The 19,248-nt window shown below is 40.7% G+C and overlaps 1 protein-coding gene across 1 annotated transcript in view; it reads right to left on the bottom strand.

The window, feature by feature from the left end:
• FRMPD2 (FERM and PDZ domain containing 2) overlaps nt 1-9,193 on the bottom strand; it is a 67,729-nt gene extending 58,536 nt beyond the window's left edge. Inside the window, exons 1-5 of the mRNA XM_014958057.1 lie at nt 9,070-9,193; nt 5,751-5,801; nt 4,323-4,375; nt 3,347-3,473; nt 2,177-2,269 (exon numbers count right to left, since the gene is read on the bottom strand). Of these exons, the coding sequence (XP_014813543.1) occupies nt 2,177-2,269; nt 3,347-3,473; nt 4,323-4,375; nt 5,751-5,801; nt 9,070-9,193 (448 nt within the window). The remainder of the gene's footprint in view (nt 1-2,176; nt 2,270-3,346; nt 3,474-4,322; nt 4,376-5,750; nt 5,802-9,069) is intronic.
• Between the last annotated feature and the right edge of the window lie 10,055 nt (nt 9,194-19,248).

Genomic DNA, 19,248 nt, shown 5'->3' with positions numbered 1-19,248 from the left:
GCCAGCTTCCCATTTATTATGCAGCCTTCCAGGGGTCGCTGCAAGAGCATGAGGATGTTCTGCAGGACCAACTCGTTGCTGATTAATGGACTACTCAGACTTTGATTCCTGGGGTCCCGTCCTGGCTCACTAGCTTCCAAACAAGGCATCCCACCACTGGGAGAATGATCCCTTGCTGCAGTCGCTGTGGGATTATGGACCAACCTAGTGACATTTTAAACAGAACCAGAGTCCTAATTTTAGTCTCTGTAGCTTCAAAGGGCAGTAAAGCTTCTTAAGAACCTAACCTTAATTAGAAGAGACAGACAAATCTTCTTAATCTAAGCCACCACCATTTCTCTTAATAATAAATTACTGTGATAGCATTTCACTTAACCCTGTGGTACTGGGGCTCAGCAATCAATTCACGGCCCCAGAGCTGGAATCTCTGTGGCTTCTCCATATGGGTAATCCACCAGGCTCCACTTCGTGCTGGTTTATTTGAGCCCATGCTGGGGAAGGAGTGTTGGATAGAAGTGCTTCTACCACATGATTTCAGTGCTGATATTTCTAACTAGCTTAAGTTGCTCAATAAGCAACTATCCAGAGTTCAGGCTTTAGAGCTTTATAAAGCCAAAGTGAATTTATCAGCAGTTACACCGGAGCTGCCTCACTTCTGTATTGAATGTGTTTTTTTCCTAAAAGTAACATCTCAGATCAATGCTAAGTATGAATTAAAAGAATCCTACTAGCAATGATGTGCGAACTTCTCCCAAAAATTACTCAATTGTATGGCCATGCAAATCATAATCTCTTTAAAGTGTAATCAATTATTGTAGAGTTAAGCAATGTGTAATTTAACAAGCAAATTGGCAATTGATTTTTAAACACATTCAGAACGCCCTGTGATTTTGGGCTGTATTTTTGACTTTTGATTTTCAAGATCCACATGATGTGATATTTGACAAAAATATAACTGTGTGAGTGCCTGGGGAAAAATATACCTTTCATTTCCTTCTATGACCAGGCAACGATACATATATAATATGAGAGTAAAAGTGATATAAAGATATTGTTATCATTATAGCATGCACATATTCATGGCCCCTCAATCTAATAAAAGCTGTGATCCAGAACCAAACAAATCTGACCTTCAAACAACCTACAACTGATAAGGCAAAGCAGACAAATTGGGAGGCAAGGAGGGAAAAGTTAACAATAACCTTGCAAAAAGGGACGTGGTTGTTCGTGGTGACACTGCACATCAGGAAATGATGCCAGGTCTAGTTAAGCCTGCAGGGAAAAATTAGAGCGGCAGAATGTAATCACCCACTTTGGAGTTTGGCCAGAATATAGAGGTTAACGTTTTTGTGCCTGGAAAAAACAGCAAAGGGCTTTCAGTGCCAATTCCTGGTCTGAGGTCAAAGACAAATCTTCTGCTGACTTCTATAGAAGAAGGTAGTGCCATCCACAGAGGCAAAGAAGCCTAAAAGATCCTCCCCATCACTTATCACATTTCTTTTAAACTTATTTTATTCTATTTTTTACGTTTTATCATCTGTGCAAGCTTTCGTCAGAAGAGTCATTGAAATCTAGGGTCAATGGAAGAAATTGAACTGATTATAAAAGATAATGAACTGTAGCTTTGCATCTGAATTTAACATTTAATAACAATCACACATCAGTAATTTCATACGCCGGGGTGACTTTACGTGCAATCAGGCTGTATTAGATTTGGCAATCATAGTTAGTAAAGTGCAAGGGAGCAACTTGGCTTTTGTTAACCTTCATCTTTACATTTGCTGCTTTGGTGACTGTATAGAGACAACAAAAGACCTAAAACCTATTACTTTTGTAGGGAAACTGGCTTTCCTTTATCAGCTGGAATCAGTTTCTAATGCATGAAGGTCTTAATCCATTACCTGGATGATGGTGAAAAAACAGATGAAGGGAGATCGTAGGAAGCTTTGCAGTAGGACAGAAGTAGAAAGAAATCCAGTATAAAAGGATCTTTTCTAGCAGAGATATAGCTCCCTAGTCACGGAGCCACAAGTGCATTTGAGTACTCTTCACTGGCCATACAGTGGTGGTCTCACATCTCGGGAAAAAAAGAGCTAAGCACATAATTCATAAACATAATCTTTCAGGAAAATCTTACCTCTCCTGTGACCTCGGTTAGACAGGATCAAAGACGTACTCTCAGAAATACTGTTAGAGTCACTGTAATCCACAGAGAGTTGTCTGTAATCTTCTGTTGACCGACTGTAATTCATTAATCTGGATCCTTTGTCTGGAAACAGAAAGGAAATATGGTGATTCACGTACTTTAATTATAAATCATAGTATCTGCATGGTAATGTACATAACATATGGCTTGACTAATTATTATATAGTCCATGTCTGTCTTTTAACCCTGACTACAATTCCTTAAGAACCAGGGAACGCTTGGTGACTTCATTCTATTACTTTCATACTCTTACTCTGATCCAAAATAGTTCCTATAGTTCTCCTCAACCATTCCAAATAAAACAAATATCTTAATTCTGTTCTACATGTTTAACTGAAAGTACTGATTTGCTGAATTGGAATTGGATTTTTATATGCCTAATGTTGAGCATGTCCAAGAAAACCCTGCATAGCTTGGGCCAACCTTCCCCTTCCCCCAAAATCAGAGATTTCTGTTGAGGTGAACAACACAGTATAGAAACTAGAAAAAAGAACTATCTGAACCTGAAGCCCACATTTAGTTGCAGTTAGAGAATTACTCTGAGGGATAATAAAATCTTGATCATAGTCAAATGAAATGTGAAATTAGTATATGCTGGTTTATTTATATAGTGAGCAGGATTTGGCCTTGTGTCTTGCAATCACTCCAGCAATCCATGTGTGTATTTATCAAACACCTTTTGACTAGAAAAATGCAACTAAAATCAAAACGAAACCACAAATCTTTGCGTGAATAATCAAATAGTAAGGATGAATATTTATTCCTTAATGGCAACAGGATAACTTCACAGAATCCCACTCTTTACCTTTGAAAATACACTGGAGTATACAAAGCACAAAAGCAGTTTTGGAAGTAGGTTTTTTTTTATGCAAAGTGCTTTAAGACTCATATCTGTGCAAGCTGATTTGTTATCGTTGCTTCACAGCCCTCAGTCTACTGTCCTTTGAGGAAATAAGGAAGAGAAACCTCGCTGACTTGCCTCAGAGTCTTTCCATTAAGAAGTCATTTATATGTAAAGCAATAAATATCCCGTCCAACCCTACATGTAATCGCTACAGCATGAAATTAAACAATTCACCTAGCCTGGGAAAGGCTGGCTGTGTCCTTATTAGAGCCTTCAGATTGTAAGTCTTTCTTTACCTTGGTGAAAATTCATCTGGGAGGAGAGCGGCGAGGTGTCTGATATTTTCTCGTGCAGCCTTTTTCTTATCACATGGCTCCTGTGGAGCTGAGAGGCTGCGCTGTCCTCGGCGGCCACTCGCTCTACCTGGAAGACAGAAGCACTGCAAGTTAATGTCACACCACGTGTGGACTTCAGACTCTCATGCTGATGTGATCCCTGCCCTCCCCTGATTTGCTTGCTCTAAGTAACTTCATCCTCTCAGGCTCAAAGCAGGGTTGAGTTTCGATGGCTTCACGCTCTCATAGGACCTGTGTTGAAGAGGGGACACCCTCTGGTACAGGGGGAAATAGAGTAATAGAGAGCACAAGGGAAAAGTTTGTATCAGAACTTTAGTGCATACTGGTTGAAAACAGCAAAAAAAAAATATTTGCAATGTGTTTTCTTCCAGTTTCGTTCAGCTTGTCAACAAAAAATGTTTGTTGATATTTGGAATGTTGAAAAGCACTCAGGTGCTCACTTATTGAAGACTTCATATCTTCAGGCTTGATTGCACGGCAAATGTTGAGTTCCACTCAAGGATGATGAATGACATTCTCAATATGATGTAAATGTGATTTCTTTGCATTTCACAAGGAAAGTCTGAAACCAGAGTAGCAATGGGGGAAATCTTTTCTCTTGTGGAAAGTCCATTCCTTTGGCCAACATGAAGTCTCTGTAAAGGTTATGAGTGCTTCAGTATTAACCAAAGAAATGAAGATACTGTAAGCACAAAAGCTGGATTTGTATCATTTCCCAAGAACGGCGTGAGAGATGGCTTCATTGCCTCATTTTCTTTTCCACATGCCCACCCAGTTTCCTGCTTAGAGCCAAATCTCACTTCCTTAATTTATAAAAGCATTAATTTCAGACAATTGCTCACCTGTATCCCACGCTGCTGCTCACCTCTCTCACCAAAGAAAAGAAGATTAATTAGAGAATGAGAGTAGTACCTACCTCACCAACACTTCCCAGAGCAAACTGGACCATTTTCTTGATGTAGACATTTGCTGGTAAGCAAGCAGATTCCCTCTGATGTGCCTCACATGCTTCCAGAATTGATTCAGGAGAAAGTCTTTTATGTGGCAGATCTTCACATAGTGTCAGCAAGAGCATGTGTAACTGGTCACTCAGCTGGAGGGACTGAGTTGAGATGGAGATACCGTTAAATGACATCTCCCAGTGGTCTGAAACCCTGTGTAAACTGGGACCAGGAATTCCTGTAAGCTTTTCACCCTGGGTGAGAAATGGGCACTGAATTCCTTTAGGCTTTGGGAGAATTCCAGACAGGCAGCATAACAGCACTAAACGGAGCCTCTGATGGGATCCAGGATGGACCTGGAGGGAACTGGAATCTACAAGGAGGGGTATCAGCCTGTGTAGGGGCTTCTTGGTCACAGACAACAGCTCAGTCTGCTCCACAGCTTTGCTAATTAGACTGGGAATCTTAAAGATTTATGCAAGTAAGACATGTGGCAGCATTAGCTTCAAAAAGGTGAGGAGTTACACCAGCCAAAACTGTTGCCATAGAGACCAGATACTTAAATTTTATAGTCATTAACTTATAGTGCCTTTTCTTTTAGACCATGAATACCCATGAAGGGGAGGTCAAATGTACTAAAAGCTTGTGCTTTCCAAATCAAAAACATGCAATCAAAAGCATGGGTATAGAAATGAAGCAAAATGGGTGCTACAAATCTTTGGAAGGATTCTGGGTAAGGAAGAAATGCAAAATTTTAAACTAGCAGAGAAGCTGGTAGTTTAGAAGTTTAGAAGCTCAGAAATCAGGAGAGTTGTTTAGTTTTATTCTAACATCCCATTCTTTGTAAAAGCACATAGCCGTGCACAGCACCACAGTCATGCTGGCATGATGTTTTTCTTTTAGCCCTTTCTATCTTAGAATCATAGAATCATTTATGTTGCAAAAGACCTTTAAGATCATCGATTCCAACCATAAAACCTAACGCTGCCAAGTCCCCCACTAACCCATGTCCCCGAGTGCCACAGCTACACGCTTTGAATACCTCCAGCAATGGGGACTCAGCCACTTCCCTGGGCAGCCTGCTCCTTATTCCAGCCTTGGAAGAAATAATCTTCACTCTTAAAATCAAGGTACAACTCATTTAATGGAAACAATTCTGGTTTTTGAAGAAAAAGGAAAAAAAAAGGAAAGGAAAAGAAAAGAAAGATGAGGTCTATCTAAATTCCTGATTTGGATGAACAGGTATTTTTGGTGAAGTCTGGACCTCGACACAACTTTCCAATTCTTTCTAGAGGTCCAAAAGATAAAGCCCATCTTACTGAGACTTCAGATTATGCCTCTTAATCTTTGAACCTACCATTATTATAAGGCAGAATAAAAGAAGAAAACCATATTTGTGTTACTGGCCTGGTTTGGAGGAACCTGGTAGTCTGCTGACCAGTAGAGTGTCATTCCTAAGGAATACACCAACATCTGTTAAAACAGAGAAGAAAACCTTTAATGAAGTCAGCATTAAATACAGAAAAGCCCTGTAGTGTAGAGAAACCATCTTTTTGTGTCTTTTACTAGAGGAAACATATAGAAAAATCCAATAGAGACTCTTGGTTTATGGGCTGGAGAGCAGGCAGTGAGGGGCTGAACCAGGCTGCCCTCTATCCAGTGGTGCCACGAGCAGGCAAAGAAATTTCAACTCCTTAGTTTTGAAGTTTTTCCAGTCATGTCCAGGAAGAGGATGACTGGAGTAATTATTCCAAAGCTTGGTGTTTCTGCGTAGTGTCTGAGCGATCCGCGATGGGGGAGTCTGACACCGCGTGTTCTGCCTGAGGGAAGGGTGCACTGGTGAGGTCTGGGTGATATTTAAAATTTTTTGGTAGCCAAGTGTTGTATCTTACTATTGTCACAGAGAGACTCATTTGGGAGGGAGAAGAAAAGTAAATTGTTAACAAAGGGGAACATATTTCTGATGTCCTGGGATTGTTTCCACTCTCGGATGGCATCGATACTGCAGTCCTGGGATTGCAGTTACAGTATCTGTCAAACATCGTGTTCCAGACATACTCTGCCTTTCTGTGGGCCTTTACAAATCATAAATTTCTGCAGACCTTAAGGACTGATTATCAGAATTGGTTTTGATGTTGACATACATGCAAATGTAATGGCAAGCTGCAAGATACCTGTAAATCTTTCTAACTGTAGCCTAATGTGTTTAGTGTTATTAGAAATGGAGTTTGGCAATAGACACCAGGTCTGTTGCATTAATACGTGGCACTGTCAAGATATATTTTGTAATATAGCTCACCTTTGTTATTGTGATGTGCTGGTTTTTACTCTGCCTATGGAGCAGTTCTGGTGCACTGAAAGGGACAGCTTCTGTCTGAGACGCCTGGGTTTGGAAGGACAAGTTTCCTTCGGGTGACAGTAGCACTGACCACGGGCAAATCACACAGACAGCAGGCTCTGAAAAAAAAGGTGGAGAAAATAATGGATTTCTTAGTGTTGAATTCCCTGTGCTCAGAAAGTCATACTGCTGACCAAACCATCACTGCAGTTTCCTGGAGACGTACCCAAAGGTCAGTGGAATCATGTCCGTTTCTGCCTGGCTGACTTTGTCAGCTGGAATTCAGTGATGGTTAGAGACTTGTCTCCTCTCCTGCATCTTTTCACACATATAAACAATATATTGATTTCAATGGGTTTCTGAAGCCTAAGGGAAGGCACAATTATATCCCACGTGCAGATTCTGGAGATGTTGACATTTTGGGGAGATCTTTTCTACTTACAAACACAAGTTAAGTGGATTTGACCAAAGACATCCAAGTGATTTCATAAAAAATATTCATCACAAAAGCACCATGAAAAGCATCTAAGATAAATCTTACTTTAGAAAGAGGAAAAGCTGCATTAACTATGGCAATATTTAGATACAGAGTTCTTGCAAATAGAGGTAATTTAAAAAAAAAAAATGTTGGCTGTTGAACCACTGTCTTCAGTCTACACTGTGAGAACAGAAACCATTCAGATCTCCACAGCAGAGGAACTCAGAAAAATGCCCTAAATGCTTTGGCATTTTAGCATTTAAAAATTATATACTGAAAAATGGCTGCTTAGGTGTAATGCATGACACCAGGCAAATGGATGGTAAAAATGGGTAAAATGTTAAGCTGGAAATTCATATACTCCCAGGGGATTCGTATAGCCAGAGGACACAGAGACTCAAGACTTAGGGACCACTGGTATTTGCAAGTTGTGGTTTTTACTTCTTTAGAAAATTAAAGGTCTTCTAATAATCAGCTAGCCTTCTTTCTTGCTCTTTCCTTATTTATTTTTTTTTGTAGTATTGTAGTTTATATACAACTAGCACATGCCAGAAAAAATAGACTGTTTTAGAAACAGCCAGCTTGTACGTTAGCCTCAATGGAGATCACCTGGCCGTCTGTAATGTTGGCCAGCCAACTAGTCAGTGTACTTGCCCAACCAGCCAGTGCCCAAACACACTGGAAATACTGCTCTGGCAAGTGGTGCTGACCATCACCAGGTCTGGCAGGATTTATTATATCAAGCACACATCAGAACTAGCCCTGAGAAGAGGCTGGTTCCAGAAGGAACATAGCTGTGATTAAGAGATATGGAGCCAGAAATAAGTCTTAGTCAGCTGGGAGGATGCTGTGCAGAGGCGGTTCACCTTCAGTGCCCTCTAAGAAACTGGAGCACTGGGGATTCCACTTCAGAAGGAGTCTAACTTGGCATCACTTCTGGCCTTGAGCTCTCTAAAGACACGTTTGAGCAGCCTTGCATTTAACCTACAGACCAGCTTGGTTTTACATCCCTACTTGCTCTTGTTTTACTCTTCATCTTCTGATCATAATACCCTAAATTTATGTGGTGCAGCATAAGGAATGTAGGCTGATTATCTCAACTCAGTAGACATCCAACAAATCGTTTTTTTCTTTTTTCTTTTTTTAAAACAAGAGATTAGGAGAGCATAGTGCCAGTTTAGTGTCTGGTACAGAGTTAATTAGCTGTGATGAGCCCGAGCTGAATCTATCCAGGTGGGTTTCTTTGGGCTGCACTCCTTTGCACATCCCTTGTACATGTCTTGTCTGGGCTGTTCACTAAAAAATAGAGAACTGATGGTGTAGTCAACCTGTTACAGTGTTCCAGTCCATTAAAAACTAGCTGGTAATAAAAGTTCACCCCTCAAGCTATAGGAGAAGCTACACATCATTTGTTTGCAGTATTTGGTATTTTGATTCTAGGTGCTCATGAGGTAAGAACTCAGCTCCTCCATCCTGCCCTCAAAAGTAATATATGTTGTCATAACACTTCCCAAAATGTAAGAGGTTGTTGCTCAGCTGTGCTCTCTCGTACAGCTGGCCTGTTGGCAAACATTCACCATCACGACTTGCCAGCCATCATGATAAATCACATTATTATCATCGGGGATAAAAGTTTCTTTCTACCTGAATGAGGAGCCATGTGGATTTGCCTCTGTCAGTACATGAAGGACATGATTTTAGCTGACACTGCACTTTCTGCGTGTGTGTTATTCAGACTGTAGGAAGGACTTTTCTGTCCTGTTCCACCATGTACAGTTGTACTCAAATGAATTCATATCTGATGTGTAATTTGGGAAAAAAACAACCCACACCCTCAAAAGAGCTAAAATTACTCAAGAATGAATTTCCAACAGTAAGAACTGTAAGAAGATACTTTTCACCTCACCTTTGTGAAGGTCCTCCAGAAGCTGCACTGTGGCCAGGTACAAGAGTGCCCATATTTCTTCTTCCTCCAAAGGGCTTCCTTTTGCCCAGAGGACCTCGGCCAGTGTCACACAGGAACTGCTCATGCCTGCTGCAACAGAAACCAGAGTTCGGACACTATAAAGTAGACTAAATTGCTCAAAGCAAATCGTACTGATTACAACTGTACCCTTCTCTCACAATAAGAAATATTTTGTGAACCATCCTGCTGCTTAGTTCACCAAAAGTAGGTATTGTTCATCCCTATCCTAATTGGAGTAAGAGGAAATAAGGGGGACTGAACGAAGTGACTCCCTGTAATCTTTTTCAGCCCTTTCACTCATCATTTGAAACTAATCACAAGATTCTGTGGGGCAAATAGTTTTAGCTCAGGAGATCCTTCATGAATATGTTCAGACTTTGTGAGTGGTTACCTGAATGGCAGGGCACTGATTTTGCTGCTTCATTGGGTGCTCTTGTCTATAGAAACGTGGCAGAGGTGATCTAAGAGAAAGAGTCCCAAACCAAAAGAGATGCATTGGAACAGGAAAGGTTTATAAACATATTCCAACAGAGCAACTGAGTTTCACTCGTTGCTCAGCAGTGATCAGTAAAAGCTTGTAGGCTCTTCCTGAGTTCACTGATATTCTTGGTCAGAGAACTGACACCTTGCTCAGCAGTGATCAGTAAAAGCTTGTAGACTCTTCCTGAGTTCACTGATGGGATATGTTCTTGGTCAGAACATGTGGTTCATCCATACAAATGTATATATATAAACTTGCTTTGTTTCACTAAACTAAGTTAAAAGATGATTCACTCTGTGAGATGTTGAATAGCAATTTGGTGGCTTCCAGCAGACTGTCCCACCTGAGGGGTAGGTACACAGGACCTGGTGCACTACAGAGGAACGTTGGCCCACACACTCTCCCTGTTTCGTCTCAGCTGCAGTGCAGCATCAGATCATCTAGAGAGAGGCATCTGTGGTGAATCACAATAGTCTTACCTATTGGAAAAGGGCTTTCCTCATCCCAGACAACTAGTCTTACCTATTGGAAAAGGGTTTTCCTCATCCCAGCCAACTAGGAACTGACTTGTGACCTGAAGTAGCAAGGCTTCTTTTCCTCCAAATGTTTTATCATACTAAATATTGCCAAAGAGGTTTTGTTAGAATCATAGAATGGTTAGAGTTGGAAGAGACCTTAAAGATCATCGAGTTTGCCCTCTTCCTGCAGTAGAATTTACTGTGTCTTACAGCTGATTTCTTTGCCAGCTTCCCATTTATTATGCAGCCTTCCAGGGGTCGCTGCAAGAGCATGAGGATGTTCTGCAGGACCAACTCGTTGCTGATTAATGGACTACTCAGACTTTGATTCCTGGGGTCCCGTCCTGGCTCACTAGCTTCCAAACAAGGCATCCCACCACTGGGAGAATGATCCCTTGCTGCAGTCGCTGTGGGATTATGGACCAACCTAGTGACATTTTAAACAGAACCAGAGTCCTAATTTTAGTCTCTGTAGCTTCAAAGGGCAGTAAAGCTTCTTAAGAACCTAACCTTAATTAGAAGAGACAGACAAATCTTCTTAATCTAAGCCACCACCATTTCTCTTAATAATAAATTACTGTGATAGCATTTCACTTAACCCTGTGGTACTGGGGCTCAGCAATCAATTCACGGCCCCAGAGCTGGAATCTCTGTGGCTTCTCCATATGGGTAATCCACCAGGCTCCACTTCGTGCTGGTTTATTTGAGCCCATGCTGGGGAAGGAGTGTTGGATAGAAGTGCTTCTACCACATGATTTCAGTGCTGATATTTCTAACTAGCTTAAGTTGCTCAATAAGCAACTATCCAGAGTTCAGGCTTTAGAGCTTTATAAAGCCAAAGTGAATTTATCAGCAGTTACACCGGAGCTGCCTCACTTCTGTATTGAATGTGTTTTTTTCCTAAAAGTAACAAAGCCAAAGTGAATTTATCAGCAGTTACACCAGAGCTGCCTCGCTTTTGTATTGAATGTTGTTTTTTTTCCTAAAAGTAACGTCTCAGATCAATGCTAAGTATGAATTAAAAGAATCCTACTAGCAATGATGTGCGAACTTCTCCCAAAAATTACTCAATTGTATGGCCATGCAAATCATAATCTCTTTAAAGTGTAATCAATTATTGTAGAGTTAAGCAATGTGTAATTTAACAAGCAAATTGGCAATTGATTTTTAAACACATTCAGAACGCCCTGTGATTTTGGGCTGTATTTTTGACTTTTGATTTTCAAGATCCACATGATGTGATATTTGACAAAAATATAACTGTGTGAGTGCCTGGGGAAAAATATACCTTTCATTTCCTTCTATGACCAGGCAACGATACATATATAATATGAGAGTAAAAGTGATATAAAGATATTGTTATCATTATAGCATGCACATATTCATGGCCCCTCAATCTAATAAAAGCTGTGATCCAGAACCAAACAAATCTGACCTTCAAACAACCTACAACTGATAAGGCAAAGCAGACAAATTGGGAGGCAAGGAGGGAAAAGTTAACAATAACCTTGCAAAAAGGGACGTGGTTGTTCGTGGTGACACTGCACATCAGGAAATGATGCCAGGTCTAGTTAAGCCTGCAGGGAAAAATTAGAGCGGCAGAATGTAATCACCCACTTTGGAGTTTGGCCAGAATATAGAGGTTAACGTTTTTGTGCCTGGAAAAAACAGCAAAGGGCTTTCAGTGCCAATTCCTGGTCTGAGGTCAAAGACAAATCTTCTGCTGACTTCTATAGAAGAAGGTAGTGCCATCCACAGAGGCAAAGAAGCCTAAAAGATCCTCCCCATCACTTATCACATTTCTTTTAAACTTATTTTATTCTATTTTTTACGTTTTATCATCTGTGCAAGCTTTCGTCAGAAGAGTCATTGAAATCTAGGGTCAATGGAAGAAATTGAACTGATTATAAAAGATAATGAACTGTAGCTTTGCATCTGAATTTAACATTTAATAACAATCACACATCAGTAATTTCATACGCCGGGGTGACTTTACGTGCAATCAGGCTGTATTAGATTTGGCAATCATAGTTAGTAAAGTGCAAGGGAGCAACTTGGCTTTTGTTAACCTTCATCTTTACATTTGCTGCTTTGGTGACTGTATAGAGACAACAAAAGACCTAAAACCTATTACTTTTGTAGGGAAACTGGCTTTCCTTTATCAGCTGGAATCAGTTTCTAATGCATGAAGGTCTTAATCCATTACCTGGATGATGGTGAAAAAACAGATGAAGGGAGATCGTAGGACACAGCAGTGAATAAGATGGTGAGGAAGGAGAAATCATGTTTAGGTTTTTAAAATATGGGGTCAAGTTTGTTTCTGGTCTACTTTTAAAGGCTCAAAACAAAACCAGATTTGCCCCATTTGGGCCTCCTGAAGAACAATTAGCAATGACAACTTTGGCAAAAAGTTTGTGTGTAAACACAACAACAGCAACAATAACAAAAACAAACCCAAAAGATTAACCTTGGGTAGAAACCAAGCATTCTGTGAACTGGAAAGGCTTCTGTCAAACCAGAAATGCCTTTCCATTTCTACTGCCTGGAAGCTGTTCTTGCAGAGGTCTTGTCTTTCTCCTGACTGAACATCCAGTTCTGCTTCATTATTCTATCTCTACATTGCATAATACCTGGCTGGAAACTTAACCACCTTTTAAACTGCTGAAGGGCATAAACAGAGGTAGATTTTGTAAACAGTTGTGTCTAAGAAAGGTGCATTGCCTATTTAGGGTTTGGACATAAATACCCATCACAGCCCCTCTACTAGAGGTGACTAATTGATTTCGACACGAGTGAGCCAGAGAGAGGCCACATAAGTAGGTCCTCTGGCAGATCAGAGAGGTTACTAACCTCAGCCAGTGACCTCAGCCTCTAACCCCAGCTACTAACCTCAGCCTCTAACCTCAGCCACTAACTACAGCCACTAACCACAGCCTCTCTAACCTCAGCCTCTAACCTCAACCACTAACTACAGCCACTAACCACATCCTCTAACCACAGCCTCTAACCTCAGCCTCTAACTTCAGCCTCTAACCTCAGCCTCTAACCTCACTAGGAGTATGGGTGTAGGCCTGTCCTGACATGCAAGTGAGAGGGGTCTTGAAGTGTAACCTCTTCCAGTTGCAGCACTATATCCAGATAAAGTTGTCTGCCCATAACGGTACATGTAAACTGGTGTAAACCCACTGCACGTGAAGACACATGAAGTTGGCTAATACTGATTTTGGTTCCTTTAGCCACCATGCTATGGGGAAAGATCTGAATCTCCATTGGTCACTTCCAAGGGCAACTTTAGAGACCAGGAATTGTATCTTCTAGCTCTGCATTGAAGGGCACACCAATAAAACTACACACCAGTCTATAAAAAGATGGTCTTTAGCCAACTTTCTCTAGGTGCAGTATTTTTCTTAGCCTTCTATCCTTTTTAGCTGTTGTACTCCAATTTCTTAGCTACATCTAGCAGTTCTCTTTAGGCTTCAGGTGCTACTTGATTGGTGCAACCCTATGAATAAGAAACCAAGCAAAGGAGCCAGGAGACTTGCATGGTTGAGCACCCAATGAAATTCAATTAAGGTAAGTGTAGGGGCCTGCACCTGGGGACAGATAACCCCATGCACCTGTACAGGTTAGGGATTGACCAGCTGGAAGGCAGCTCTGCAGAGAAGGACCTGGGAGTCCTGGTGGACAAGTTGACCATGAGCCAGCAATGTGCCCTTGTGGCCAAGAAGGCCAATGACAGCCTGGGAAATGGGCCCTTGTGGCCAAGAAGGCCAGTGATAGCCTGGGGTGCATGGCTCTACTCTGCCCTGGTGAGGCCTCATCTGGAGCACTGGGTCCAGTTCTGGGCTCCCCAGTTCAAGGACAGGGAACTGCTGGAGATAGTCCAGCAGAAGGCTATGAAGATGATCAGGGGACTGGAGCACCTCTCTGATGAGGAAAGGCTGAGAGACCTGTGGCTGTTCAGCCTGGAGAAGAGAAGACAGAGAGGGGATCTCAGCAATGTTAGAAGAGAAGAATGAGAAGGGATCTCATCAATGTTTATAAATATCTATAGGGCAGGTGGCAAGAGGACAGGGTCAGACTCTTTTGAGTGGTGCCCAGTGACAGGACAAGAGGTAACAGGCACAAACTTGAACATAGGAAGTTCCATCTGAACATGAGGAAAATCTTCTTTCCTGTGAGGGTGGCAGAGCCCTGGCAGAGGCTGCCCAAAGAGGTGGTGGAGTCTCCTTCTCTGGAGACATTCAAACCCTGCCTGGACGTGATCTTGTGTAACCTCTTCTAGATGGACCTGCTCTGGCAGGGGGTTGGAGGAGATGATGTCCATAGGTCCCTTCCAACCCCTTATCATTCTGTGATTTTGTGTGAAAGATGTTTTAGAATGAAAAGCAGGTAGATAAATGTGTTGTTAGTCAGCATCCTTTTACTTGACATGAGGTGCTGGATAATGGGTTAATTAACGTATTGAGTAATGTAATTTCTGAACACACCCTGTTGAGGACTTTGACCGGGATCAAATCAGTCTGTCTGTCCTACCTCTTGATTTTCCTCTGTGGTTCCACCCCTCAAAGATTAATAACTTACAGTAACACGTTGCTTTGAAATGCCTTATATTTAAGAGTAGCCCAGTGACAAGTTTGTATCTTTACATCTGTATGACACAAGAGTTCAGAAACTTCATCAAAAGGCACTGAAAATTCATTGAAGACTCCAAGTAAATTAAAACACAAATAATATCTGACTGAGGGCAAGACAAATGCTTTTTTAATAGCAAGCAATCCAAACACCCTAAGAAAAGTTCCTGCAGCCTGTCTCAGGATTTGCTGTGCAATAAATCAAATACGGAATACAAAATTAGGGGGATTAAAAACAGGGCCAATATTAACATTTGGATTGAGCTACCGTTTTGAAATAATCAGCGATAATGCCAAAGTAAATTTACAGAATTTACGAAGAGTCTGTCCCGAGTTTAGCAGTGGCTGGATGTGACAGGAGGAAGGCAGAGCACTTTCTGGAGTCACAGCAGAGAAGGAACGGGTGCAGTTGGCATGAGTCTCACTGCCTCGGACTTCCCCCAGTTAGAAATGTAGAAATGTTTTTGAAATTGAAAATCATGCATGCAGATTAAATATTTGATGTATACAATTATTTCTGAATTGAAATGGGAAGACGGAGGCTTCCTTTTTATAGAGGCACGAGATTATTGCATAAAACATACATATTAAACTGATTTTAGGTCTCTAGTTTGGGATCAGTGAAATTATTGTACCCCACTCAAGTGTCTACACTTACATATTCTTAAATGTAAATCTAAGCACTTTTCACATGAGGATCACAATCTTTTGTTGCTCAAGTCTGCATGTTCCTTGCTTCTTTAAAAAAAAAAAAAAAAAAATCCAAACAGTGTAATTTTGAATAGTGTTTGGAGAATTTCCCCTCCAAAATAACTAGGATTAGTTCGGGGGGAGATACTGAAGAAGTGCTGAAAGTTGGGACTAAACAATCTGCCAGTGAGAATCACCAAACTAATGGCTACTACTGATAATCTTAGGGGAAATACAGAAAAAAACTGTATCAAAAATAAATGTAATATAATACCTTAATCGTAACTGTATGAATATTTTAGAGAAGCAAGAAAGGAGAGAATCTGGGAAGATTAGATGCCCTTACTGTGTACTTTAGACTTTTTTAGATGTCTAAATTAAACTCTGAGCCTCTCGTGTGTTTAATGCATTTAAGGCCCACTAAAGTAACCCTTTAATATATTTAAAGTCAGTTCTTGATACATGGTATTATTCATGACAACATGGTTTTTACCTGGAAATATAAGCATAACTGGGTAAAAAGCTGGATAATTACTAATTACTTTGCTTAAGTACAACCTACTACATTTCAATGCTGCTTGTCCATAAAATACCAATAAATTTTAGCTACAGAAAAAGATGGAAGAGACTGGAAAGGGAACATTTTTTAAAAGATCTAATTTAAAATTAATTTAAATCATGACCTGATTTATTCACATGTATTCCGTATACAAATTTTATACTCTGGCTTATTGCACACTTCTGAGCATAATTTTGGAGAGAATACACTATATTTCTCCACCAGAGAGATGAATCTCGTTAAGTATGAAATTCCACTCTCTGAAATGTGGAGTGGAAATTTATGGGTTTATAATATGAATAAACACTAAAAATGATGTTATAAAGTCTGCTCAAATAAAGTAGGCAGGCGGAGCCAAATCTGTAAACACTGATGAGTCAATAAGGGAGTTGCCTTGTTGCCAAAGCATGACTTTTCCTTAGAAAGATTGTGCCACAGAAATTAAAGCTGTAATGATACAGCCTTCATTATACAATATTTTTTCACCCTCTACTGTAAATTATTTTATTTCCTTTTTAGAAACATGCACTTTAATCAATAGGAGAATGAACCAGACTATTGCAAAGTATTCACCACTCAAGGGGAATAAGTTTTCGTTGCTGAAGGGAGCCAAATGTCATTGCTAGGAAATCATAAACTTCTCCTGGGTTGGGCCAGTCTTTAAAATGTCTATTCTTTGATAGAGAGAGTTGGAATCTGATTCCTGAACAGTGTGCATGTGTCTCCCCGTAGTGAATTTCCTGAGCTGAGTAGTAAAGGTGTTAAAAGATATGGCTTTATTACAAGGTCAATGGGCGTTGTTCCTCAAAGACACAAAATGTTATTGACACCAAAAGAAAATGTAGAAGAATTCAGCATCCTACAGGATCAGCCTTACAGGGCCAAATTGGGATTTTCTCTTTAAAAAAGGGAACCTACCTGTGAATTTCAGAGGAGGGTTACACTGTCAGTTTGCAAATAGATATTCCTTCAGTAGAAATGTATGAAAACATCTCACTGGAGAACTGCATCCCAAAGAAAGTGGTTCTATGCTTGTTCTTGCTCAGCTTATGTGCCCTGTCACCTCTGCCCGGGCTGAGGTCAGTCCCCAAGGCCCTCACAGAATATCTATGACAGACAGCTTCTGCCATTCTTTCATTTTTTTCGTGTACCTTTCACTAAAAGCTCACTCTACAGGAGAGCTTGGCAGACTGGTGGCCTAGAGGTGATTCCAACACATCTCATACATCATGGACGTTGTAGTGCTTCAAAGATTGAAGCTTCAGAGACGTGCTGTCTGCTCCTGCGGTGCCACCAACAGTAGGACAGTAGAACCCAAGCACCACAGTATTATTTCTCTTTTCTGTTTATCGCCTTATGGCCTTTTTTTAGGCTTTATGCAATTCTCTGCCACGAGGCAGCCTCCTCCCAGCCACAGGAGCTGGGAATGAAGAGCCAAACGAAGTGCTGATGCTGGGGTTAAAAGGTAGCACCACAACACGTCAAAGAACTTGAGCAGGCTTTACTCCAGCTTCTTCAGGTGCAAGAGAAAAATGAAGTCCCAAATTGCTGTACTGTCCTTGACTGTCCTGTTCTGCTACTGGGTAATATGGTACTATACTGGCCTATACTGGCCAGGCTTCCCAAAGTCTCTCCACAGCTTCTCCAGCAGCTCATCCTACTGTAGTGAGTGCTGCTGTATTGTTCACATGTTAAACAGCTTCTCTAAAGCTAGATTTTGAGTCGCAATTATTTGTATTCCTCTGGAATTTCCATCTGAAAATTTTGAAATCAGTAATGTTTACGAAGCCTGTGCCAAAACTTCCATAAAATAAGCCTGCTTTTATTTTAGAAACTGCAAACTCTAATGCAGGGACTTTCCCAAAAACCCATTAGAGAGCAGCCGAGAAGAAACAGGAAACCAGTTTCTTAATTGAGAGTCTTTAGTCCCAGGCTGTAATTACCAGAGACATGTCTTTCTGGTGTTTGGAGTTCAGTGCCATTATTTACAATAGTTCTCAGTATAAATCCATGAATAAATAACAATACTTAAACATGTTTTCCAGAATCATGTGAACTGCGTTATACTGTGAAGGCTTATCCTTGCCAGAAGAGTAGTAACAACATAGTGCCTTCTATTTGTTTGCCTTCAATAGAAAATAAAAATAGGCTGATGTACCCTGAATTTTTAGGGTTTAGGGTAATTCTGTCATAGGTGAGTGTTTCTAACTCCAGAAGAAGGCAGGGGGGACGAAGCGCTGAAATTCTGGACCACAACCTGACCAACTCTGTATTATCATTTCTCATACAACCAAGGAGCCTTCTAATGAAATGAGAAATCAAATGAGCTTTAGGGTAAAGAAAAAAATCCCAGGGTAAATATTAGATATTGCTGTACAAAGCCAAAAAGATGAATGCCTTAATACTTATTTAATTGATAATGAGATTAAGAGAAATACGTAAGAACCTACCTGTATAAGTTGGACAGATGCTGCATCCAGAATGGTCTGAAATCTTCTAGATTTTTGCCCAATACTGATTGTTTAGATCATGCTAGTTGTAAATGTCACATTAAACATATTCAGGACTTGCTTGGACTTCTGTTCCTTGGGTTTTCTCTCTCTCTTTCTTTCTTTCCTTCTGTCTTCTCTCTTTCTTCCTTTCTTTTTCTTCCTTTCCCTCTTTCTACTGCTTTGTTTATATCTCGTAACTAAGCACTGTGTGGTCTGGCAGTGGCTATGCCAGTAAACAGAAAGGTTCCTTCTCTTCCTTGCAAGCCAAGCCTGGCAGCTCCTGGTTAGAAGTTGAGGGCAACGTCATGTCTGCTGAGGCTGTTTACACTCCTTCCGCTTCTCTCTCTCTCTTTTTTTTTTTTTTCTTTTTTTTTTTTTTTTTTTCCCCTCAGTAGTTCACCCGCCAGGTAATAAGAGTCAGCTTTTAGGAAGTGGCTCAATATAAATCTCTGGGTCCGTGGACATATAAGAACTCAATTGGATTACCTGACGCACACGGGAGCATTAGATGTAAAGCCCTGGGGGCTGATGTCACTTTCAGCCCCTGCCAAGGCAGAGGGAAGAGACACCAGAGCAGAGATTGAGGGGCTGAGGGCGTGAGGGTGCCTTTTATGAGCAGCAAAATCCATAAAAATCAATAAACAATGCGGAGGAGATTTTGATGGGTCTGTCTGGCAGAAAAAAAAAAAAAACAAACAACTGCAAGAAGTGAATTTGGTTTTCTGTTTGTTTAATGTTGCTCGAT

Source organism: Calidris pugnax, unplaced genomic scaffold (assembly GCF_001431845.1).
Source record: "Calidris pugnax isolate Ruff unplaced genomic scaffold, ASM143184v1 scaffold352, whole genome shotgun sequence".
NCBI classification, from domain to species: domain Eukaryota; kingdom Metazoa; phylum Chordata; class Aves; order Charadriiformes; family Scolopacidae; genus Calidris; species Calidris pugnax.
This window is presented reverse-complemented; position numbering and strand designations above follow the sequence as displayed.